General features: G+C 47.0%; 3 protein-coding genes across 5 annotated transcripts; 1 reads left to right on the top strand and 2 right to left on the bottom strand.

The window, feature by feature from the left end:
• Positions 1-90: 90 nt before the first annotated feature.
• LOC123112206 (uncharacterized) lies at positions 91-6,568 on the bottom strand. Of its 3 annotated transcripts, XM_044533139.1 has the most exons (6): positions 5,168-6,567; positions 4,319-4,476; positions 4,023-4,245; positions 721-792; positions 516-584; positions 91-406 (listed from the first exon to the last, which is right to left on the bottom strand). In XM_044533139.1, the coding sequence occupies exons 1-4, from the start codon at positions 6,237-6,239 to the stop codon at positions 770-772; spliced, it is 1,476 nt and encodes a 491-aa protein (XP_044389074.1). In that variant the 5' UTR covers positions 6,240-6,567; the 3' UTR covers positions 91-406; positions 516-584; positions 721-769. The 3 variants fall into 3 exon arrangements, with proteins under 3 accessions (XP_044389074.1, XP_044389073.1, XP_044389072.1); XM_044533138.1 differs by lacking the exons at positions 91-406; positions 516-584; positions 721-792 and having other exon boundaries at positions 2,090-4,245; positions 4,319-4,473; positions 5,168-6,568; XM_044533137.1 differs by lacking the exons at positions 91-406; positions 516-584; positions 721-792 and having other exon boundaries at positions 2,090-4,245.
• On the top strand, positions 6,349-7,650 carry LOC123112208 (uncharacterized). The gene is made up of 3 exons (XM_044533140.1): positions 6,349-6,492; positions 6,839-7,043; positions 7,181-7,650. Exons 1-3 carry the CDS (start codon positions 6,401-6,403, stop codon positions 7,493-7,495), a joined length of 612 nt encoding a protein of 203 aa, XP_044389075.1. The 5' UTR covers positions 6,349-6,400; the 3' UTR covers positions 7,496-7,650.
• A 408-nt stretch (positions 7,651-8,058) lies between these two features.
• Positions 8,059-11,447, bottom strand: LOC123112205 (probable LRR receptor-like serine/threonine-protein kinase At1g67720). Its single transcript, XM_044533136.1, has 9 exons — positions 11,166-11,447; positions 10,523-11,072; positions 9,961-10,430; positions 9,711-9,846; positions 9,554-9,625; positions 9,394-9,462; positions 9,175-9,246; positions 8,970-9,038; positions 8,059-8,860 (listed from the first exon to the last, which is right to left on the bottom strand). Exons 1-9 carry the CDS (start codon positions 11,245-11,247, stop codon positions 8,827-8,829), a joined length of 1,554 nt encoding a protein of 517 aa, XP_044389071.1. The 5' UTR covers positions 11,248-11,447; the 3' UTR covers positions 8,059-8,826.
• Positions 11,448-24,951: the final 13,504 nt, after the last annotated feature.

Genomic DNA, 24,951 nt, shown 5'->3' with positions numbered 1-24,951 from the left:
TCTGCTTGGGTCTGTCTTCCTTGTAATCGTGAAAAAATGAGGCCTTAAACTTTCTTCGAATAGCGAGGTTGCCTCTAGCATCCACATCGATAAAAACAAAGCATATTATCTTCGTGATTGCCTCTCTAACAAAATTACATATTTACATATACACATAAATAAATGGAATCAAGCGCGATGAAGTTCATCGTGTGCAGTTGCATATACAATAGTAACACCTTTGTCTCCCAAAAAGAAAAAGAAAATCAAGAAAGAACAAAAACATTGGCAATACCAAAAGGGAAATAATACAACATTTTCTGCCGGTTAGATATGCATGTCCTCATTATCATACTGTTGTCTGTCGATGGCTTCTCATTATCCCTTGCGACATTATTGTTGGTTAAGGTTATTCCCAGGTGTATACCTGTCAAAGCATGAATTCGTTATGCAGTGCATGACTATATGGTAATAAAGTTCAAAAATAGAATGCTCACTAAAGATAATGCTGTAAAACAATGTTGGTGATCACTCACTTGAATGTAATGCTCGTTCTGTTGAGGCCGATTGGAATGCTGCCCTGTAAATTGTTATTCTGCACAAACCTGTTGGACAAGAATTCAAGATGTCAGAAATTGCAACAGAGCTCAATTGCGAAATGTATGTCAATTGAGCAGCATCATGGCTGGATAATGCAGCAACGGCTTGGCAAAGCATGGACTGCATGCTGAAGCCACTTACAGTTCCTGAAGTCTTGGAAGGTCTCCTAGCGACGGAGGAATCGGCCCTGTCACTTGGTTGTCCTCCAGGTGCCTTCAGGTCAAAAATGCAAACCCGGGTTAACTAGTGAAATGGAACAGCCAGCGTCTTCATTTTGTCGACTAGTAGTAGTAGTAGTAATTATGAACCTCCAGAAAATCATTTTGCATAAGCAATCATCAAGTGGTATGTTTCTACTTACAGTGATGCCAAATGATGCAGGGAGCTCATAACTGGAATTGGTCCTGTCAGATTGTTCCCCACAAGCCAGCTGCAACAAAGCCTATGCTGTTCCCGTGCCTAGTAGGGATATGGCTCCTCGGGCTCAGGTGCCATTTAAGGAGCGCCTCAATTCCCGTGCCTAGTAGGGATATGGCAGAAGATTGTGGCCGCGTGTCACGACATTAACAACGACATTTAGCCTCCCATCGGGGCTTTATAGGGAGATCCGCACCCAGCCATGCCACACCTCTCCCATTTCTTCACCCCCGTCATTCCTTTAGCCCAAGCTTCCATTTCCATGCCTCTGAGCTCAAGCTCCTACCTTTCTCCACCACTCCACGCCGCCACCTACCAATGGCCCCCAATCGACCAAGGGTCGGGGTGACAACAAAATGAAGGGCAACACTTCGAGCAAGGGCAGCGGCGGCGACAAGGGAAAAATCACCACCCCCTTGGATACGAAGGGGGAGTGGATGGCATCAACAACATCCCCACCTCAGCTCAACAGCCTCGTCGGGCAGGGGTGTAGGTCTATTTGCTGCTGCGGGACCACGTTGTCTGGAGGTCGCCGATGAAGCGATTAATGGCATGGCGAAGGTCTCTCTGACGGCGCGTGAAGCAGAGTGGATCTTGTATGTGTCCTTCCTCGTGCGAGGTTTGTCGCTGCCACAATATTTTTTGTGGCCTCCGCTACTTCTACTAGCTCCAACTTCATCGCCTAACGCCAAATGGGATTCTAGACATTGTATGTTTCATAATGGTGTGTGAGTGTTTCCCAACAATCCAGCCGCATTCGGGCTTTAGCGCTGGTATTTCCAGGTCAAGCTCCAGACCAACGATGGCGAGAGCTATGAGTGCGGCAGAGCCGCCATCACGAAGCGATACAGATCCGGGTACATCAAGTGCCCCCTGCCCACTTCCAATAGGAAATGGCAAGAGGGCGGGTTTTACTGGCCAAACGTCCCCATAGATTTTACTGGTCTGATGATGGCAGATGTGATGATGGCCTACTTGGACACGCGGATCTAGCCATCAAGGCCCGGGCTTAACTGATGTATGAGTACACCAGGGAAACTGATTGTACCCAAGATTGACCAGGTTCTTCTAGGACAGATCACTCTGGGCTGCGCAGAAAGACGAAGAATCTCCCTGAGGAACTTCAATTCCTGACTCATGTGCTCAACAAGGCGACTGGCCACAGAGGCGAAGCTTGCCGCGCGAGTCGGTGATGAATTCCAGGCCCCCGAAGAGGAGAATCTGGCCTGGCTTGTAGGTGTCAATGGCTCAATCTGCTCCGCCGAGTTGGTGATGCAGTTCATCGCCCGAAAGCAAACATCTGCCCAATAGAGAAGGCGGCACGATTGATGTCAGATCCATCTAGATCTCAGTTCCAGCAAGCACGACCCGTGTCTGGCGCGCCATTGTTGGTGTGAATTCCGGGAGGCCCCTCGATAGGGTCCTGCAACTAGCTGGAAAGCCCAGAGAAGGAATAGGGGATAATTTACCCAGGTTCAGGCCCTCACGCTATGGAGGTAAAACCCTACTCCTGCTCTTATTGTATTGATTGGATGAGGGTACAGAGGACAATACAAATATCAGGGATCATAGGTATAATGATGGTATCGATTAGCCCAAGCATGAGATTATAAAGGATGCCAGGGGCCTAGGGTTAAAGAGTCTAGTCGGTTCTAAGGTGGTTGAAGGATGTTTGGCCTCCTTGTCTTGCACAGCAAGGAAGTCGGTTCCTTCCTTCTCCAGGCCTCCCAAGTCAGGCTGATGGCCAAGCCGTATAGCGGCCTAGGGCTCCTGAGCAGTCTGGTGAACTAACTTCTAGGATCTTGAGGCACCCTGGGTCGTGACACCGTCAACCACTAATATATGTAAATCTATTTATATGCTTTATATGAAGATGGTACTACTCCCCCCGTTTCACAGCAGCAAACCCCTGCTCGTAACTACAAGATGGAGTCAATTAATATTTGATGGAATCTTACCATACTTGATTCTATTTAAATAGAGAACGACTAATTTATCAGTGAGAGCAAGTATGGTTGGATTATATCAAATCATTTTTTAGTTCGGTACCTCCTAGATATGCATTTGGGATAAATATTGTGAAACCAAGTAATAGGTTTGTCAAAGTACTTTCATGTCATCATATTTTCTGTAACTTTAGTAATAAATGAATAGAGAAGGTAATGGTCGAAGATCCATATTGGTGAACATTTCAATGTCCAAAACAACAAGACTTTTGTAGCACTGGAGTAAGTCGCATCAATACTTGAGAATACGCATGCTCTTAGTGCGTTGCTCTTTAATAGCATGTCTCAGTATTTGAACAATTTTCTGGCAAAGTGAAAATTTCTGCAAGATTGTGGTACATAATTACTGCCGCTAAAAAATGGAACACTAATCGCCGCACAATTTGGTCACGATAGGCACAAGGCCTCAACACCTAACACATCAAAATACATAAAACTGCTTGCCATTTACTCCTAGAAAGAACTACTGTCATTAACTCTTAGTCTTGTCTATTAGTACACCATTAGAAGCTTGAGGGCTACAGCTTGTAGGGCTCAGTAGTAACATTAAATTGGAATAAAGTACTAGGTTGATTTCTAGTTATAAGGCACATAATAGTGAACAAAGGATGCATAGCTCAGCATCTAGTTCATCTAATATTCTGATGTAACCAAGTTCAACCAAGTAATGAACCATATGTTCATCTTAACTAGCCTGGTTCAACAAAGTACTGCACTGTTGTTGTTGCAATATATTAATAAACTCGATAAATCTTTAATATTAGGAAAGTGCTCCCTCTGTAAACTTTTATAAGTAGTGATCTAAAATGTCTTATAAAAGTTTATAGAGGAAGTACTTTTTTAGATATATCTACATCTACCAGTATCACGTGTGCAATCCTAATACCAAGAAAGATCTTAGGAGAAGTTCAGATTTCACAATTATTGACTATGTGTATCTCAAAATAACTCCCTTCTATCAATAGGTGAACAAGGATTAATCCAAAATTAGAACAACTATTGAGAGGAAATAAAATGTACCAGGACTGTTCTTGGTTATAGTTTTGCATGACAACAAATCCCAGGAACAATCATCGTTCCTATTAGCTTCGACAAACTCCGCAAACACAAGCTGCGGAAGCCTTTCAGACTCCGTGTGAACATAGAAGTTCATATGGATATATTGCTTTCTGTGGGAAGTACTAGCCTCCTCCTCGTCAAAATAACATTGGCAGAGACGCTCAGACAATCTGAACTTGACCTTCTATAAAATAGCAAATGTCAATAACAAATCCAATGTGTCATCTTTAGCATCAAATAAGTTAGGGCACAATTACCTCTTCCTTTCGGCTCTGGTTAAGGTATTCAATTGCAGTCATAGCCAGCTGATTAAATTCCATATCATCAAGCACACTAGCGCATGCATTGGTGAACGAATCTGCAATCATATCAAAAGCTGAATCCCTCGATGACCGCTCTTCTTGCTTTCGTCCTACTGAAAATGAAAAGATATGAACACAGCTCCTTTCTCAATTTGTCATGTAAAAACAAATCAGCTTTAAATGTCTTGTGTAATCCAAGTGGTAAACACATACATCAACTAGAATCTAGATGATTAAAGCAATATATATATATATACTCTATGCAGCAAACACTATCGATTCAGCAAAGCTACAGAATGATATACGACAGAAACTCCAGAACCACACAACTCAAAAGTGTCAAAACCTTTCTCGGTTTATTGTGTAATCTAAACAGTACGCATGGACAAGATTTTAGAGGAGAAATGAGAACCATGGTATGCAGCAAACATAATTAATTCAACACAACAATGTAAAGTCGAACTTCAGAGCGACACGACTCAACTTTCAAACCCATTCATGATGTCTTACATAAGCTACACAGTATATGTGTGTTAATCCATATAGGTAAACTACGCAGCAAACATAACCGATTCAGCAAACCAAACAATATTATCTGGCGCAAACTCCAGAATGACATAGCTCAAGCTACTAATACATTCTCGATTTCACATGTAATCTGGGCAGTACAAACGGATGGCATTGTAGACGAGTAATGATATCTAGACTTTGCGGCACACAAAATCAATTCAGCAAAGCAACACAATAACTCAAACGGTAACAAGTAATGCCGAGCAGTTTGCAAAAACACAACATTTGTATCACCTGATGATGAAACTATCGATGTCGGAAGATTCCAAGTGAGAATAAACTGCGAGGACCCCTGGTCTATTTTCAAATCTGTGGTAGGGCGCCTGAAAGCCACACACAGCTCAACTCTTTTGGCACACATGTTAACTTGGAGGAGATTACCCTCCAAAGAGAAGTAAAGCACCTCGGGATCATCAGGGTTGATGGCTACCAATGCCGGCTTCTTCTTCGGTATTCCAGTTTCCTTGTAGCTCCTGTCAGCCCAGATATCCGCAAACTTAACTGTGTAATCGGGAGTCCATTGCCCTTGAGTGCCCAGCTTCCACATCTTAACGAACAGCGCACGGCGGTGGTAAGTCATCTCCGCTAACCACAGCGCACCATTGCTCAGATTTACGCAGCGACGGTTGCCGACATCTCTGCCTCGAGTGTGTGTATCTATATCATCAGGGAATGGCACGAAGAGGAGCTCCGTCTCTTTAGCAAAAGGATCGCAGCAGAGAAGACCTTGCGAAAGATCCAACCACCAGAGCTTCCCTTGGTGCGAGAAGGTACGGGCACTAGACCAAGGGCATTTGAGGGGAAAGGGGAGAGTTTTCTTCACCCATTCACGATCATATGACCAATAGCAGAGTAGACTGGCGCGGTCGCCGTCGCCGGCGGGCAGGAGCTCGGCGACCATGAAATTGTACTTGTCGACGACGAGGCCGACGTTGCCGGTGTGCTTTACAGAGTCCTCATGTGGCGGGAGGCGGTGGGTGTAGTCGATGGCGGCATGCCAGGCGAAGTAGTTGGTCGTGTAATCCCCCGCCTGCTTGTCGGCGGAGGGAGGGGCCATGGAGCAGCGGTCGTAGGTGGCGGAGACGAGGAGGATTCCGGACGGATCGGCGGCGTGGACCAAAGGGAAACAGTCGGCGGAGACGCCATCGGGGGCGAGATGCGGGGATACGACGAGCTCGGTGGGGCGCGGGGGCTCGGCGAGCGTGACGGAGAAGTCAGCGTAGAGATCATGGCACACTTGCGGAACGCGGCGCAGCATAATCCACTTGGGCGGCGGCGGCGGCGGCGCCGGAGACGGCGATCCCATCTGGGCTAAGCTAGCGGCCGCCTTAAAATAGACTCGTCCCTCGTCCCGATGATTAACTACACTTGTTTCTGTTTCGTGGGGTCTTCCTAAAACGAAACCCTCGTCCCTCCTTCCCCTTCCACTAGAAGACGAACCGTCGATTCCGCGGCGTTCGGTTCGCCATGAATCGGCTGGCAGCGGCAGAACCGCGCAGGAGCGCCCGACTGCAGTCCAAGCGTGCCCGCGATGCGTCCCCGCCGGCGGGCCGTTCCGTGTAAGCTGCTACCCCTCCGGCCTCTACAGATCGCTTCAAAGTTGCGCCGTTTGCTCCACCCTGTTCCCTTCGGTAGCTTTTATCAGGGTCGAATGCGCTTATTATGTCTTTCAGAGACTTATTAAAACTTACTACTTGCGGCTGAAACCTAACGACGCCAGATGCTATGGATGTTGCGTGAAAGCACTAAGTGCTTCAAAGTACTAGTAGTATTTTAGGAAGCAAAAGGATAATTTTATTTTCACCATTTGATTATAAGTTCAGAAACTTTTAGTCTTTTGATTCAAATTTCCACCGTTAGCTACCTTATCCAGATATTGAAATTGCATCATATTGGTGGCTGCAGCAAACTTGTAACTGATGCGGAAACATCAGGAGTCAAACCTGCTGGAGAGAGCGAAACAGAGGAAGGCGGTGCATGTGATGCCGGAGCAGAGTTTACTGGCCGTCAGCTACTCTTTTTGACACCAGATGAACGGATATCCCGTTGGAGGCGTCTATACAAGAAGAGAGCCAACATGTCCTTGGTTTTCTATCATAAGAGTCACCCTGTAAGCTCTTGTTTTGCTTTATCGGTTCCTACACGTTCTTCCTTTTTTTTTATCTGAAAATGTTCTGTTCATATCTGTCCTTTTCGCTCGCATTCTTCATTTTGACTTCCGACTTAATTAAATCTTTTCATCCGCAGGATCGCTACGAGTTTACACACGTGCGCTTGAACGATGTTTTTGATTTCATCGAGGGCTACTTCGCCTATTTGCACATGAACTTCAAGGCAAGGAACGTCGCCACAGGGTCAGAGCAAATCTTCTTTTCCGAGTTGATGGCAGAAATGGATAGTAACGACAATGCCTCCAATGGATATTATCGCGTCAGTGCATGCGACATTGTTGATGGTAACTCTGCTGGTAAGCTCCTTTTCTTTTTATCCGCAGGCTTTGATGCCATCACATTATTTTTTATTTTATTTCCAGAAACTCTGGAATATGCATTGTTCTTGTAATCCCTCCGTCAAATCCCCTTTTATTCATTTTGATGACAAGTATTTCCGCAACATCCCCTTTTATTCATTTTGATGACAAGCATTTCCGGACGGAGGGAGTACTAATTATTATGTTTCTGACTGTATGTGTAATATATCAAACTAGTTTTGGACTGAAGGAGACCCTTTTTTCACCTAACTGTCATGTAGAGTACCAATGATGGAATGTTTGGTATGAATGCTTGTATTTACTTCTTGGAACCCTAACGCGGTTATTTTTTGAGTGAATTCCACTTTTTACCCCATATTTATACATTTGTGACACTAATTACCCCTTCGAGTTTAAATTCGTCTAGAATACCCCTTTTGAAATCTTTGGACCCTTGTTTTTTGATGCGTGTCCATCAGGTAAGGTGTGAGGTGACGCCCTGTATCCAAAAACATGTGGACGGCCACAAGGAGTGGAACAGATAGACAAGAGAAGCTTGGACAAGATCGCCAATGATGCCCTCCGATCCTTACAGTTTTTTTTACAAATCAATGACGCAACATGCCGATCCTATCGACCATAAACAGACAAAATATAAAACTGGGGTAAAACCGTGTTAAAAGTCTCCAAAATCTGACATTTCGATAAAAGTTCCGCTAAATAGGGTAATATGTGTCACAAATGTACAACTACAAGGTAAAAAATGGAATTCACTCTTATTTTTTTCATAGGTGGCCGTAAAAAAGAAGTTGAGTGTAAGTACATCCCAGGATATAAGAATGACATGGAAAATTGCTATGTATGTGCTGAGAAAATCAAGCACCCTGTCGGAAGTACATACAAAGGAGGCCATTCCGTTTCGGACTATGGCGTGGAAGAAATTTCTACCGAATGAGCTATACAAAACTGCGTTGAGTGCCGTAAGAAGATATGCGCATGGCGTCAGATCGTTTCGATGCCAGCTGCAGCAGAGTAGAGAACTTTGTTATGTCTGCTTGGGTCTGTCTTCCTTGTAATCGTGAAAAAATGAGGCCTTAAACTTTCTTCGAATAGCGAGGTTGCCTCTAGCATCCACATCGATAAAAAACAAAGCATATTATCTTCGTGATTGCCTCTCTAACAAAATTACATATTTACATATACACATAAATAAATGGAATCAAGCGCGATGAAGTTCATCGTGTGCAGTTGCATATACAATAGTAACACCTTTGTCTCCCAAAAAGAAAAAGAAAATCAAGAAAGAACAAAAACATTGGCAATACCAAAAGGGAAATAATACAACATTTTCTGCCGGTTAGATATGCATGTCCTCATTATCATACTGTTGTCTGTCGATGGCTTCTCATTATCCCTTGCGACATTATTGTTGGTTAAGGTTATTCCCAGGTGTATACCTGTCAAAGCATGAATTCGTTATGCAGTGCATGACTATATGGTAATAAAGTTCAAAAATAGAATGCTCACTAAAGATAATGCTGTAAAACAATGTTGGTGATCACTCACTTGAATGTAATGCTCGTTCTGTTGAGGCCGATTGGAATGCTGCCCTGTAAATTGTTATTCTGCACAAACCTGTTGGACAAGAATTCAAGATGTCAGAAATTGCAACAGAGCTCAATTGCGAAATGTATGTCAATTGAGCAGCATCATGGCTGGATAATGCAGCAACGGCTTGGCAAAGCATGGACTGCATGCTGAAGCCACTTACAGTTCCTGAAGTCTTGGAAGGTCTCCCAGCGACGGAGGAATCGGCCCTGTCACTTGGTTGTCCTCCAGGTGCCTTCAGGTCAAAAATGCAACCCGGGTTAACTAGTGAAATGGAACAGCCAGCGTCTTCATTTTGTCGACTAGTAGTAGTAGTAGTAATTATGAACCTCCAGAAAATCATTTTGCATAAGCAATCATCAAGTGGTATGTTTCTACTTACAGTGATGCCAAATGATGCAGGGAGCTCATAACTGGAATTGGTCCTGTCAGATTGTTCCCCACAAGCCAGCTGCAACAAAGCCTATCTCCAATCAGAAACCTAACTTCTCATTTATAATTTAGCATGCAGATCTGACATGAGTTTGTGTCAAGAATCTTACACGCTCGAGATCGCAGTAAGATTAGCAATGTGGTCAGATATCGACCCTCCAACACTGAAATTGGTGAGGTTGCTGCAGCAGCAAATGCACGAAGGTCATCGTCCACTGATGAGAGATTGAAATCGGAAAGAACGTACTGATCCTGTTTGCAACTTACAGAGCAGTTACTCGAGCAAGTGCGCCTTGGCTGCAGGAAACACCGGTCCAGGAGTTCCCCACGGGCAAGCAAGGATCGCCGCTCCAGTCCGACGGCGGGTTGGCGAAGCCTCTCGCGAGCCCCTCCATGCCGATCACTGCAGCAAAATGATAAAAATGCATGGATGATTTATTACAGAGTTGTCGTGAGGAACGGCTGAATCAGCCATGGCGCAATGGAAGCTGCAGCTGCATTGATCGGATCTTGTTACCATCTCTAGGATGGGTCCTCCCTCCGAGCGGAACAACCATCATAACCTCCGCCGCGTTGATCACCGGCCCGACCGGTGACCCCGGGGCGGGCGTCAGCGTGATCTTGGTCTGCCCGGAGAGCGGCCATGCGGCGCCGTACAGCATCGACCCCGCCGTCGAGACATTCAGGCCGGCGAAGAAGGCCTGGCCGTTGACGGCGACGTCGAAGACTCTCCAGCTGAGCGGGCTCGGCGCCCGGTTGTCCTGGAAGTAGAGCGCCAGGTAGTAGCTCGCCTTGGGCAGCGGCGCCGGCGGCCACTGGAGCTCGAGGGCGTCCCCGCGGCTGGCCGTCACTCCGCGCCGGAACACGTCCTCCGGCGGCTTGTTCCAGAGCGCCGCCGGCGCCACGCTCCCCTGGCTCTCCACCACCGGGCTCCCGTCGCTGTACGGCTCCCAGTACCGGTTGAACTGATCTCCTGCATCTGGATGGCTGCAGAATGGCGCATTTCGCGTGATCAAGAATTCATGATCGCACATAAACATGGCGGCCATGGTGCCCCCCTGTGTCGGTGTGACCGTTACCTGAGGACGGAGGCGTCGTGGCCGAAGCTGTGGCGCGCGATGGTGCTGAGGGCGTAGGAGGAGAAGTCGGTGGAGTTGTACACGGAGTCGTCCAGCGGCACCACCTCGAGCGCGGAGATGAAGGGGCTGGACGTGGGCGCGGTGCCCGCGTTCCTGGCCAGGCACACGCTGACCTGCCGGCCGGTGGCGCGCACGACGGCCTCGAAGTAGGTGGCGCGGCCGCGGGCGTAGTCGGCCGCCGTGTCCACCTCGCTCCACCGCGTGCCCTCGATGATCTGGTCGAACACGGGCGGCGCCTCACCGCCGTCGAACCCGCCGTAGTAGTACGTGGTGCGGACCAGGTACTTGGCCTTCCTCGCCGCGGGGAGCACGTAGCAGTGCTTCCTGGCCGACGCGTCCGGGAAGTAGCGGAGCGAGGCGAGCATCGGCGGCATCCCCGGCGGGGACGGGACGGCGGCGGCGTTGCCGGCGCGCACGAACGGCCCGTCCGGGACCCATGTCACGTTGCCGGCCACGCGCTCGCCGCCCGCCCCGCAGTTTATCTGGTACCCTGCGGTGAACGGACGAGCGAATGCCGATCAGGCCCATTGCTCATTAGGCACAAGCAAGAAGCACGAACCTGAGGTGATCAATCAAACTCCACCTGAAAGAGCGTCGGCGCCGTGGACGCAGAGGCCGAGGCCGACGAGGAGGACGGCGAGGACTCGGGAGAGCGGGGCGACCATCGGGGAACGCGCCAACCGTAGGGGCGGCAACTGCAATGAGGATCGAGGAGCCGGCGACGACTCCACAACAGCTGTGGGCTGGCCGGCTCGCGAGTCGCGACCTCTCGGTTGTTTTGCCTGGGCTGGGCGGCAGTTTCTTCAGAGGCTCTCTGTTTAGAAAAATGGAATATTTCTCGGTTGGTTGGTGGCCCACAATTTCAGACCCGTTCCGGGCTAGCTGCAGTGCGACGCAGTGTCCACGATCTGCGCCCAGTTGGCGTCTCCCCGGTGTGGCCGTGACGCCGGACTGTTTGGGTGTCGTGGAATCGCCATTTGCCGTGAGGGTGAGGCTGCTGGGGTTGATTCGTTGCGTCCGGTGTTCCTCCGTCCGTGGACGTGGGTGTTTTGTTCCTTGCTTGTGTCCATCCACCCAAGGCCTTGCGTATTTTTGTTCTTGCTCCTTTTCTGTGATACTACTAGCACATGTGTAGGGGGTGCTCCGTGCTCCGTGCTCGTCCGATCCGATTGTTGGGTTGGCGTTTGATTCTGGGCGACGTGCTCGCATCAACTGCCCAACGAACCTCGAGTGACCAAGGTAGGGCGTGCGCGCAGCAGCCGAATCTCTCTGAAGATAGTGCACGCGGATAAGACTTTGGACGAACAGGCAGGCAGCAGCAGCTCGGCACACGCTGTACGCGGGCGCGGATATGTGTCAACGCGACCCAGGAGGCTTCGATTGGTTGAACTGAACGTGGCAATGATTGGCACCGCAATCTCGGCGTCCGGTGCCGCCGGAAACGCCGGACTGGGCATGATTTAACTGGATTGTTACTCCCTCCTTTCCGGTTTATAAAGCTTATCTCATTTTTTTTGTTTTTCCAATTTAGAGGGCTCATCTTCATCTCATTTTTAGTTTTCAATGCGCATTAAATCTTTGCATGCAAGAATTAAAAAGGAACAAACCAATGCATGTAATGTTCCTACTCATCTAGTGGCCAAGCATGCATGCACTGTAATTAATCCAAATTAATGCATGAGTTTAATTGGGTAGTTTTGTAATGTACGAGATACATTCCTCCACTCACAAAATGCCTTGGTTGATGAGATTTGAGATTTGAGCCCTATAAACCGGAAGGGAGGGAGTATTCGTGTACTACAGTATACTCGGTGACTGCCTCATGGACGCAGAGAAGGACTCACAACTTCATGGGGCATAATTTAATAGCAACTCCAACGGGCCGACCCAAACGGATGGCAATTTCGTCCGTTTTTTGTTTGTTTGCGTTGACCAAGCGGACACGGACGTCCGCTTCCGTGTTTGGGCCGGCGTATGCATCCAACGCGCGCTCGACCCATTTTGACGGCGCCGACAAAAAAACCGTGCATGCATATTTCTACTGAAAATAACTTAATTAAACATTAAAGCCAGCCAGGAAGGCCGGCGAGAGTCCACGTGTCCGCATTTAGCATTAAAAAGAAATTAAAAACAACCTAACTACGAGGCGGCGCGCTGCTCAGCGCACCCTAGGAGGCGGCGGCGGCGTCGTCCTCGGGATCGGTGAGGTCGATGAGTGTCGGCGGAGGGCCGGCCCAGGGGAACGTCGTGGCCCATGCGACGACGACGTAGTCCGAGTGCAGCTGTTCCGGCGGGGGTAGTGCCGGCGCTGGGGGCTGTGCCGCCGCCTGTGCAACCGTGGCCTGGCGCGCCTCCTCCTCAGCCTCGCGTGCCTCCTCATCGAGGTTGCGCTCAAGCATCTCCTCGTACTCGCCTTGACGCCGCTCCTCGGCCAGCCGTCGCTGGCGCCAGTGCTCAAGGTAGGCCGCCTCCTGCGCCGGGGTCGCCCCCATCCAAACCGGTGGTGCGGACACCCACTCACGCACCACTCCTGTCCAGGAGAAGCTCGCGATGGAGCCCGGCTCCAGCTCCAGCTGCATCTGCGGCTCCGGGTCGGCCTTGACGAGGCGTCAGGGAGGGAACGACGGGGCCACCGGTTGCACCACGCAGTCGCCGGCCGCGGAAAGGGCCATGGCCTGCGCCATGGCCGCCTCGTACCGAGCTTCCTCTTCTTCTGCCGCCTCCGCCCTGCGCCGCTCGTCCTCCTCGCTCTTCTGGTAGACGGCCGCAAGGGCCGCCTGGTAGGCGTCCTCTGCCGCCTGGTCTTCCGCCCTGACGACGAGCGGCGGCGACGGCACGCTGCGGTTGACCTCCCGCACGCCGCACCGTCTCGCCTCCTCGTGCTCGAAGGCGAACCAGCGCACCCAGTTGGGCGAGTCGAAGGTGTACGCCTCGTCGCGGCGCTGCTCCAGCGTCAGGAGCGCCCGCTGGCGACGCACCTCCTCTGCATGCGCCCTAGCCGACCGCGGCGCCGCCGGCAATGGGATCCTTTCCGGATCTAGATGCCAGTCGTGCGGCAGCGTCACATCGGGGTACGGCAGCGGCACGCGGTGGCGCCAGTGCCACTCCGCCTGGTGCACGGGCATGTTCACCCGCTGCCTCTGTCGGCGAGCCGGCGCAGGCGGAGGCGGGGTGAACTCCGCGGGGAAGGGGACGACGGGGCCTTGCCCTTCGACTTGCTGCTGCTGCCGGAGAAGAGCCCCATTTGGGCGGCTAGGGTGGCTAGGGTTTGCTTGCCGGCGATGGGGGAGCGAGTGTGGCCTAGATGGGGACGGGAAGTGGATGAGGACGGCCCCGCCACACGGTCGGCTTAAAAAAGGACGACCGCCGTCGCTGACGTGTGAGCCCGGGGTCATAAATTAAGCTGACCGGCGAGGGGGCGGGTAGTTAGGCGACCGCTAGGTGGGGCCGCGGCGGGCGTCGAGAAGGCGCGCGTGGCGTCCATTCCGCGTCCGCACCGACACATTTGGGGCGCAAATTTGGGCCGCAAATGCGTCGGCGCGGACGCGAAGCGAACGCGTTTTGGGTTTGGGCCGGTGCATTGTGCCTCCAGTTTTGTCCGCGCCGACCCAAACGGACGGCAGCGGATGAAATGGATTGCCCCATTGGAGTTGCTCTAAAGGGATTGTTTTTTAGTGTAAATCTAGGGATTTATTCAAGGTTCAAATCAAGAGGGATACAAGCAACATCCAATCAAAATCCATCTTTGTGTAAAAGCTTGTATCTTTTGTACGTGTAGCATTACTCAGTGCCTCGCTGCATGCGTGTGTTTCAAGACTGGTTGGATCGACAAGTCTTGTAATAACAAGAGCCGATGCACCAAGAAAATGTCCAGACTTGTCACGGGCTACTGCCGCTGCTACTCCTTTGTCTCCCAGACTTGAAATACCCCCATCGACATTCAGTTTTGCCGCATCACCTGAAGGGGGAATCCACTTCCGTTGCCGAGCTATCGGTACAGACGGAGTTGTGCCGCGGTTCGGCCGAACTGAAGTAATGTCCGGCTCCTCAAGGTACCTGTTGATGAAGGATATAGTAGACAATGGACTCTGAAAGTGATCATCATGTATTTCACGCCTTCTTGCCCACCAAATGGACCACATAGTAATCAAAACCCTCGTCGGCTCCTTCTCCTTCAATGTCTCGAACAACCAGAAAAGCCATAGTTTTGCATCATCACTCCTGTTTGATATCACGTGCTCAAGGGTTTCCTCATCCCCAAGGGCCCATACACACCTCGCCATCCTGCAGTTTAACAAAGAGTGGCGCCAAGAATCAACATCATAACTGCAAATTGTGCAGACCGAAGAGTCCGCCATATGTCGGGAGAGAAGTGTGTGCCAACCTCCAAACAAAAATTCGTACCTTAGAAGGTACTTTCACTTTCCAGAGTGTAGACCAAGATGGTTTAGTAGCTTGTTGATTTGAGTGACTAGGGCGATGTTCTGACCAGTCTGCTCTTTGAGATTTGATCGCGGAAGACATTCGGTAAGCAGATCGAACGGAGAAGACCCCTCTCTTGTCATAGTGCCAAGACCAAAAATCATCTTCACCCTCATGCTTCGCGAAATATTTAGGATGACCTCAATATCAGGGGCAATAAAGTGGTCAGCTAGCACTTGTATGTTCCACGTCCTAGTACTGGGATCAATGAGATCAGCCACTACTATCGGTGGGTCAGTAGATCTGCAGCAGATTGGTTGCAATTTGTAGTCCCTGGGCAACCAGTTGTCACCCCATACATTGGTCAAAGCTCTAGAACCGATATGCTTGATTAAGCCCAACGCTAATATGTCTCTTCCCTCCAGAATGGACCGCCATACCTGAGATGGTGATGATCCTAAGGTAGCATCCAGGAGGTTGCAGTTAGGGTAATATCTGGCCTTGAGAACTCTAGCACTGAGTGTAGTTGGTTCCTGCAAAAGTCTCCAAGCTTGACGCGCAAGCAACGCCAAATTAAATAGCTCGATGTCACGAAATCCAAGCCCTGCCATGAATTTTGGCTTCATCATAGTGTTCCAGGATACCCAAGCCGTCTTCCTTTCACCCTTCTTGCTTCCCCACCAAAATTTGTGAACTAGGCAAGTAATATGTTCACAGAGACCTCTCGGTAGCTTGAAACAGGCCATAGAATATGTGGGTATAGATTGAACTACGGACTTGATCAAAACTTCCTTACCACCAGCAGATAAACACTTCTCCATCCACCCTTGCACACGTTTCCAAATTCTGTCTTTCAAGTACTTGAAGCGGCCTTCTTTTGATTTTCCCACGTCAAAAGGTAGGCCCAAGTATTTTTCCGTAAGCGCTTCATTCTGTACGTGCAGTACATTTTTTATTTCATTGTGAGTATTCTCACTCATTCCCTTGCTAAAGAAAACAGAGGACTTGTGAGCATTGATCCTTTGTCCAGACACATCACAATATTTCCTCAGAATATCTTGGACTCGAGTGGCGCCTTCAACGGTGGCCTCAAAGAAAAGGAGGCTATCATTAGCAAATAACAAGTGGTTCACTGGAGGGGCTGAAGTTGCCACTGCCACACCCTGGATGCCATCATGTGCTTTAAGCAAGCACGATAGTCCCTCTGCCGCCAGTAAAAATAAGTATGGAGAAATCGGGTTCCCCTGGCTCAACCCTCTCGAGGGTTTAAAAGGATCCATACTACCACCATTGAAAAGGACTGAAAGGGAGACATATGACACACATCTCATGATTGTCTCTGTAAATCGAGGGCTACTACCCATCTTGAGCATAACTGCCTTCAAATAACTCCACTCTAATCTTTCATAAGCCTTCATCATATCAAACTTTAGTGCACAAAAACGATTTCCCTTGACCCTCCTGGTTTTCATATAATGCAAGCATTCATAGGCTGTGATGAAATTGTCCGTGATGAGACGTCCAGGAACGAAAGTTGATTGCTCTTCAGAAATAACCACGGGGGGGGGGGGGGGGGGGGGAATAATTTTCAGCCTGTTTGCTAAGACCTTTGAAGCAATCTTGTAAATCACATTGCAAAGGCTTATAGGCCGAAATTGTCCTAAATTTGTTGGACTAGAGATCTTGGGAATCAAGACGATGAATGTACTATTTATCTCCTCCGGAGAGTCCTTTCCTTCAAGCACTCTTATGATCAAACCTGTCACTTCTTCACCACATAAATCCCAATGCCGCTGAAAAAATGCGTTGGGAATCCATCATGACCGGGCGCCTTTGTTGGGAACACCTGTAATAAAGCTTCTTTTACCTCTTCTTTTGTGTAAGTGGCGTTCAGGCAGGTGCTTAAATCACCACTTACACAAGACAGGATCTGTGACAACACCTCTTCCATCCCTATAGTTCCTTCGGTCGTATATAAGTTTGAGTAAAATTCTTGAGCCATATCAGCAAGCTCCCTCGGATTTGAGCTCACCGTCCCATTTGTCCGTTCAAGTTTAGAGATGTGATTCTTTGACCTACGAGCGTTGGACTTCCTCTGAAAGACCTGCGTGTTGTTGTCACCTTCAAACAACCATAGAAAGCATAATCGTTGTCTTAGCATAACCTCCTCCCTATAACATAGCTCAATCAGCCTGTCCTCCACCTTTTTCTCTTTGGCTCCGGGCACTACCCTCATTGGCTCGGCCCTGAGCTCTGCTAATCTCCGACATAGCAGCCTTAGTTCACCCCATACCGAGCCAAAAGTGTGTTTCCCCCAATGGGACAGTGAGGCAGCCACACTATCAAGTTTTCGAGCTAATTCCTCCACTGACGCCATTGGCTGATCTATATTCCAAGCTTCCTCGACCATGTCCCGGAATCTGCCATCAGCCTCCCACATGCACTTGTACCGAAAGGGTTTCTTCAGAGTAATCTGTATGTTATTTGCTTCCAGCTCATTCATCGAGAGAATTGGGCTATGATCTGATTTCGCTGCAGTTAGATGCTCAACTGTGGCAAACGGAAACATATTAGAACAGCTTGAACATGCTAATGCTCGGTCTAGATGAACTCTGCAGTAGTGGTCCCCGGCCACTTTTTTCTCCCACGTCCAGTCTAGTCCCTTGTATCCCAGATCAGCCAGTTCGCACACATCGACAGCTTCTCTGAAACCAGTGATTTGGGAGCCATCTCTAGGATTCGATCCCATTTGCTCTTCGGGTCAGAGAATCTCGTTGAAGTCCCCAATACAAACCCAATGAAGTGTGCTTTCCCCACGCAGAAACTTCATCGTGTCCCAAGTTTTATACTGCGAGTTCCTTGTGGCCTCTCCATAAAAGCATGAAAGGCACCAGGGATCTCTTCCCTGTTCAACAATCACTGTATCAATGTGATATTGTGAAAAATTCTTTATTTCAAGATTTATGCCATGTTTCCAGAAAATACATAGGCCGCCACTGCATTCACTAGTAGCAACTACAAATCTTCCCGCAAAACCTAAAGTAGCTACCAAACCTTCCACTTGATCTTTAGCAAGCTAAGTTTCAACTAGACATAGGACCGACGGCACACATGCCTCCACGAGATCGCGGAGCTCACTAACCGTCGCGGGATCGCCAATCCCGCGGTAGTTCCAACAGAGTGTTTTCATTGCTCCCGGTGACCCTCCGAATTGGAGGACCCAATACCATTGGATCGCTTTCGCTTGCGCTTGCAAACTCTTCCCCTTGCTTCCTTCTTTTGACCACCTGAACCCTCCCCGGCATTGTAGAGCCTTCCTGTGCACAAATCTGATAACCAAAGCCAACCACTCCCGTGAGACCACACACCAGCACAAGGCTATGGTAATCCCAGGATTAGAACACTACTAGACAGCCTGATGGAACATGCCTGCTAGGAAACAAGACAACACCCTGGTAATGAAGCAACGTTCATGGAGGAGTCGGAGAAAAACCAGCCGAATTGACGAGCAGACTGGCTGGAGATGATGTCGATCCACCTGCCGCACAGTGGAGGGGTTGGACTGAACAAATTGTCTGTCGTTTGGGTCAAAATGGACCAATTTGCAGCCCAACATGCGAACCCAAACCCAAAACGAGTGCGCTCGGTGTCCATCTTGAGTTATGGACGCATTTCAGACCCAAATTTGTGTCCGGATTGCGTCCATGTGGACACGAAACGAACGTGCCATGCGTACTTTTGGTGTTTGCGGTGGCCCAACTACCAGCGTCAGCCATAGTCAATGTGGCCACCTAACTCGGGACCACATGGCAGCGTCTGGAAGCGTCGCGGTCGTCGTCCTTTTTTATGCAAGCATGCGGGGGGTCTGACCTCATCCACTTCCTCTCCCCCCGTCCACATCTAGCCTGCCACGGGAAGGGGATAGGTTGTACATCCCAGTGCACCAGGTGTGCTAGCATTGGCAATGTCACCAGCCGCTCCCATATCCAGATGTCAGCCTGCCCATGATACATCTCCAACGTATCTATATTTTTTTATTGTTCCATGCTGTTATATTATCCTTCTTGGATGTTTTAAAATCATTTTATATCATTTTTTGGTACTAACCTATTGACATAGTGCCCAGTGCCAGTTGTTGTTTTCTGCTTGTTTTTTTACATCGCAGGAAATCAATATCAAACGGATTCCAAACGCAGCAAAACTTTTTGTGGATTTTTTTGGACCAGAAGACATCCAGTCGGCCGAAGAAGTATCGGAGAGGGAGCCCGAGGGGGGCACAAGACACCCAGGCGCACCCAAGTGCGTTGTGCCCACCTCGGTGGCCTCCCACACCGCCTCTTTGCTCTATAAATACCCCAATATTCCAGAAACCCTAGGGGAGTTGACGAAAATCAATTCCAGCCGTGGCAAGTTCCAGAAACACCAGATCTAATCTAGACACCATCACAGAGAGGTTCATCATGTCCATTGATGCCTCTCCGATGATGCATGAGTAGTTCTTTGTAGACCTATGGGTCCGTAGTTAGTAGCTTGATGGCTTCCTCTCTCTCTCTCTCTCTCTCTCTCTCTCTCTCTCTCTCTCTCTCTCTCGATTCTCAATACAATGGCCTCTTGGAGATCCATATGATGTAAGTCTTTTTGCGATGTGTTTGTTGGGATCCGATGAACTTTGAGTTTATGATCAGATCTATGTTTTTATCCATGAAAGTTATTTGAGTCTTCTTTGATCTCTTATATGCATGATTGATTATAGCCTCGTATTTCTTCTCCGATATTTGGGTTTTGTTTGGCCAACTTGATCTATTTATCTTGCAATGGGAAGAGGTGCTTTGTGATGGGTTCGATCTTACAGTGCTTGATCCCAGTGACAAAAAGGGAAACGACACGTATGTATCGTTGCTATTAAGGATAACAAGATGGGGTCTATTTCTACATAAATAGATCTTGTCTACATCATGTATTCCCGTGCCGTTCTTAGCAAATTTGCATGTGCCATCTCTAATTTTCAAAATAAATTTCTCTTTTGTGTGCTCGTACCGCTCGCGAGGCAGTGAGGGGTGGCCGGTGTTTTCCATGCTAGATGTGTTATTCTCACGATGAGTGTTTATTCACTTGTTGATGTCTACTACGCAACCTTCTTCTTGTAGACGTTGTTGGGCCTGCAAGTGCACATGTTTGTAGGACAGTAGCAAATTTCCCTCAAGTGGATGACCTAAGGTTTATCAATCCGTAGGAGGCGTAGGATGAAGATGGTCTCTCTCAAACAACCCTGCAACCAAATAACAAAGAGTCTCTTGTGTCCCCAACACACCCAATACAATGGTAAATTGTATAGGTGCACTAGTTCGGCGAAGAGATGGTGATACAAGTGCAAAATAGATAGTAGATAAAGGTATTTGTAATCTGAAATAATAAAAACAGCAAGGTAGGGAGCGATAAAAGTGAGCGTAAACGGTATTGCAATGATAGGAAACAAGGCCTAGGGTTCATACTTTCACTTGTGCAAGTTCTCTCAACAATAATAACATAGATAGATCATATAACAAGCCCTCAACATGCAACAAAGAGTCACTCCAAAGACACTAATAGCGGAGAACGAATGAAGAGATTATGGTAGGGTACGAAACCACCTCAAAGTTATTCTTTCGGATCAATCTATTCAAGAGTTCGTACTAGAATAACACCTTAAGACACAAATCAATGAAAACCCTAATGTCACCTAGATACTCCATTGTCACCTCAAGTATCCGTGGGCATGATTATATGATATGCATCACACAATCTCAGATTCATCTATTCAACCAACACAAAGTACTTCAAAGAGTGCCCCAAAGTTTCTAACAGAGATTCAAGAACGTGTGCCAACCCCTATACATAGGTTCATGGGCGGAACCCGCAAGTTGGTCACCAAAACATATATCAAGAGGCACATGATATCCCATTGTCACCACAGATAAGCACGTCAAGACATACATCAAGTGTTCTCATAAAAGACTCAATCCGATAAGATAACTTCAAAGGGGAAACTCAATTCATCACAAGAGAGTAGATGGGGAGAAACATCATAAGATCCAACTACAATAGCAAAGCTCGGGATACATCGAGATCGTGCCATAGAGGGAACACGAGAGAGAACACGAGAGAGAGAGAGAGAGAGAGAGAGAGAGAGAGAGAGAGATCAAACACATAGCTACTGGTACATACCCTCAGCCCCGAGGGTGAACTACTCCCTCCTCGTCATGGATAGCGCCAGGATGATGAAGATGGCCACCGGTGATGGATCCCCCCTCCGGCAGGGTGCCGGGAAGGGCTCCCGAGAGGTTTTTGGTGGCTACTGAGGCTTGCGGCGGCGGAACTCCTGATATATCTTCCGTTCTAGAAGTTTTAGGGTACGTGAGTATATATGGGTGCAAGGGGTACGTCGGTGGACCTCCGGGGTGCTCACGAGGCAGGCGGGCGCGCCCTAGGGGGTGGGCGCTCCCCCCACCCTCGTGGGCAGCCCGGGACTCCCCTGACATGCACCCCAAGTCTATCAAGTGGGTTTCCTTCCAAAATTAACTTCTCCAGTTGATTTCATTCCGTTTTGACTCCGTCTGATATTCCTTTTCCTCGAAACACTAAAATAGGCATAAAACAAAAAATCTGGGCTGGGCCTCTGGTTAATAGGTTAGTCCCAAAAATAATATAAAAGTGGATAATAAATCCCAATATTGCCTAAAACAGTAGATAAAGTAGCATGGAGCAATCAAAAATTATAGATACGTTGGAGACGTATCAAGCATCCCCAAGCTTAATTCTTGCTTGTCCTCGAGTAGGTAAATGATAAAAAGAGAATTTTTGATGCGGAGTGATACTTTGGCATAATTTCAATGTAAATATTCTTAATTGTAGCATGAATATTCAGATCCGAAAGATTCAAGACAAAAGTTCATATTGACATAAAAATAATAATACTTCAAGCATACTAACTAAGCAATTATGTCTTCTCAAAATAACATGGCCAAAGAAAGTTATGCTTACAAAATCATATAGTCTGGCTATGCTCCATCTTCCCCACACAAAATATTTAAATCATGCACAACCCCGATGACAAGCCAAGCAATTGTTTCATACTTTAATAATCTCAAACTCTTTCAACTTTCACGCAATACATGAGCGTGAGCCATGGACATAGCACTATATGTGGAATAGAATGGTGGTTGTGGAGAAGACAAAAGAGGAGAAGATAGTCTCACATCAACTAGGCGTATCAACGGGCTATGGAGATGCCCATTAATAGATATCAATGTGAGTGAGTAGGGATTGCCATGCAACGGATGCACTAGAGCTATAAGTATATGAAAGCTCAACAAAAGAAACTAAGTGGGTGTGCATCCAACTTGCTTGCTCACGAAGACCTAGGGCACTTTTGAGGAAGCCCGTCATTGGAATATACAAGCCAAGTTCTATAATAAAAAGTTCCCACTAGTATATGAAAGTGACAACATAAGAGACTCTCTATCATGAAGATCACGGTGCTACTTTGAAGCACAAGTGTGGTAAAAGGAAAGTAGCATTGTCCCTTCTCTCTTTCTCTCTCATTTTTTTTGTTTTTTTTTGTTTGGGCCTTTTCTATTTTTTTATGGCCTCTTTTTTTAATTTTTTGTCCGGAGTCTCATCCCGACTTATGGGGAATCATAGTCTCCATCATCCTTTCCTCACTGGGACAATGCTCTAATAATGATGATCATTACACTTTTATTTTTCTTACAACTCAACAATTACAACTCGATACTTAGAACAAAATATGACTCTATATGAATGCCTCCGGCGGTGTACCGGGATATGCAATGAATCAAGAGCGACATGTATGAAAATTATGAAGGTGGCCTTGCCACAAATACAATGTCAACTACATGTTCATGCAAAAAGCAATATGACAAAAGTAATGTGTGTCATATGAACGGAACGGTGGAAAGTTGCATGGCAATATATCTCGGAATTGCTATGGTAATGCTATAATAGGTAGGTATGGTGGCTGTTTTGAGGAAGGTATATGGTGGGTGTATGGTACCAGGGAAAGTTGCGCGGCACAAGAGAGGCTAGCAATAATGGAAGGGTGAAAGGGTGCGTATAACCATGGACTCAGCATTAATCAAAAGAAGTCATGCACTTGTTGCAAAAATTTAGAAGTCATCAAAAACCAAAGCACTATGCGCATGCTCCTAGGGGGATATATTGGTAGGAAAAGACCATCGCTCGTCCCCAACCGCCACTCATAAGGAAGACAATCAATAAATAAAATTATGCTCCGACTTCATCACAAAGCGGTTCACCATATGTGCATGCTACGAGAATCACAAAGTTCAACACAAGAATTCTTTAAATTCATAATCACCCAACTAGCATCACTTTGATATTATCACCTCCATATCTCAAAACAATTATCAAGCATCAAACTTATCTTAGTATTCAACGCACTCAAAAGAAAGTTTCACATATCTTGAATACCAAGTATATTAATGTTAAGTAAATTACCATGCTATTAATGACTCTCAAAATAATCTAAGTTAAGAATGAGAGATCAATAGTTTCTTTGAAACAAATCCACCACCGTGCTCTAAAAGATATAAGTGAAGTACTAGAGCAAACGACAAACTACTCAAAAGATATAAGTGAAGCACATAAAATATTCAAGCAAATTCCAATTGGTGTATGGATCTCTCTCTCATTTAAGAATTTCAGATCTTGGTATTGTATTCAAGCAGCAAGCAAAACAAAATAAAATGACATTTCAAGGATATCACAACTCATGTGAAGAAGCAAAAACTTAGGTTCAACCGATACTAACCGATGATTGCCGAAGAAGAAAGGTGGGATGCCTACCGGGGCATCCCCAAGCTTAGATGCTTGATACTTCTTGAAATATTATTTTGGGGTGCCTTGGGCATCCCCAAGCTTGAACTTTTGTGTCTCCTTAATTCCTCTCATATCATGGTTTCTCTTTTTATCAAAAGCTTCATTCACAACAAACTCAACAAGAGCTCGTGAGATAGGTTAGTATAAATCAATGCAAAACCTTATCATATTCTACTGTAACAAATAACTAAAATTATTATTCAACATTGAATACTAAATGCCTCTGTATATTTAATACTCCTATCCTCAAATAGAATCATTAAACAAGCAAACATATGCAAACAATGCAACCATAACAGCAATCTGCCAAAACAGTACAGTCTGTAAAGAATGCAAGAGTATCAATACTTCCCTGACTCCAAAAAATATGAACTAAAATTCCCACTGTAATAATTTTATCAGAGCTTAATATGCAAAAATATTCAACGTTATACCATTCTCTGACTTTTCTAGGGAATTTTTGCAGCAGCGGTAAACTTTCTGTTTTCAAACAGCAACATGTATAGTAGCAAAATAACCATGGCAAAGGCTATCCTTGACTTTTTTATTGAAACTAAAGATGAAAATCATTATTCTAACTAACAGAAAGCAAAAACTAACGAGATAAAATGACGCTCCAAGCAAAACACATATCATGTGGTGAATAAAAATATAGCTCCAAGTAAAGTTACCGATGAACGAAGACGAAAGAGGGGATGTCTTCCGGGGCATCCCCAAGCTTAGGCTCTTGGTTATCCTTGAATATTACCTTGGGGTGCCTTGGGAATCCCCAATCTTAGGCTCTTGCCACTCCTTATTCCATAGTCCATCTAATCTTTACCCAAAACTTGAAAACTTCAACCACACAAAACTCAAAACAAAACTCGTAAGCTCCGTTAGTATAAGAAAATAAAACCACCACTTAGGTACTGTAATGAACTCATTTTAAATTCATATTGGTGTAATATATAATGTATTCTAACATCTCTATGGTTCATACCACTTAATACTAGCCATAGATGCATCAAAATAAGCAAACAACACATAGAAAACAGAATCTGTCAAAAACA

This window comes from Triticum aestivum, chromosome 5B, assembly GCF_018294505.1.
Source record: "Triticum aestivum cultivar Chinese Spring chromosome 5B, IWGSC CS RefSeq v2.1, whole genome shotgun sequence".
Taxonomy (NCBI): Eukaryota; Viridiplantae; Streptophyta; class Magnoliopsida; order Poales; family Poaceae; genus Triticum; species Triticum aestivum.
This window is presented reverse-complemented; position numbering and strand designations above follow the sequence as displayed.

Excerpts from the sequence above, each read along its gene's own strand:
- LOC123112206 (XM_044533137.1), bottom strand. The coding sequence starts at position 6,239 with ATGGGATCGCCGTCTCCGGCGCCGCCGCCGCCGCCGCCCAAGTGGATT. Across the intron at positions 4,477-5,167 it reads ATCGATAGTTTCATCATCAG|TAGGACGAAAGCAAGAAGAG; the intron begins GTGATACAAATG and ends TTTCATTTTCAG. Across the intron at positions 4,246-4,318 it reads ACCAGAGCCGAAAGGAAGAG|AAGGTCAAGTTCAGATTGTC; the intron begins GTAATTGTGCCC and ends GCTATTTTATAG.
- LOC123112208 (XM_044533140.1), top strand. The coding sequence starts at position 6,401 with ATGAATCGGCTGGCAGCGGCAGAACCGCGCAGGAGCGCCCGACTGCAG. Across the intron at positions 6,493-6,838 it reads CCGCCGGCGGGCCGTTCCGT|CAAACTTGTAACTGATGCGG; the intron begins GTAAGCTGCTAC and ends TGGTGGCTGCAG. Across the intron at positions 7,044-7,180 it reads TCTATCATAAGAGTCACCCT|GATCGCTACGAGTTTACACA; the intron begins GTAAGCTCTTGT and ends TTTCATCCGCAG.
- LOC123112205 (XM_044533136.1), bottom strand. The coding sequence starts at position 11,247 with ATGGTCGCCCCGCTCTCCCGAGTCCTCGCCGTCCTCCTCGTCGGCCTC. Across the intron at positions 9,847-9,960 it reads GAGGACCCATCCTAGAGATG|TGATCGGCATGGAGGGGCTC; the intron begins GTAACAAGATCC and ends ATTTTGCTGCAG. Across the intron at positions 9,626-9,710 it reads CTTGCTCGAGTAACTGCTCT|CAACCTCACCAATTTCAGTG; the intron begins GTAAGTTGCAAA and ends TTGCTGCTGCAG.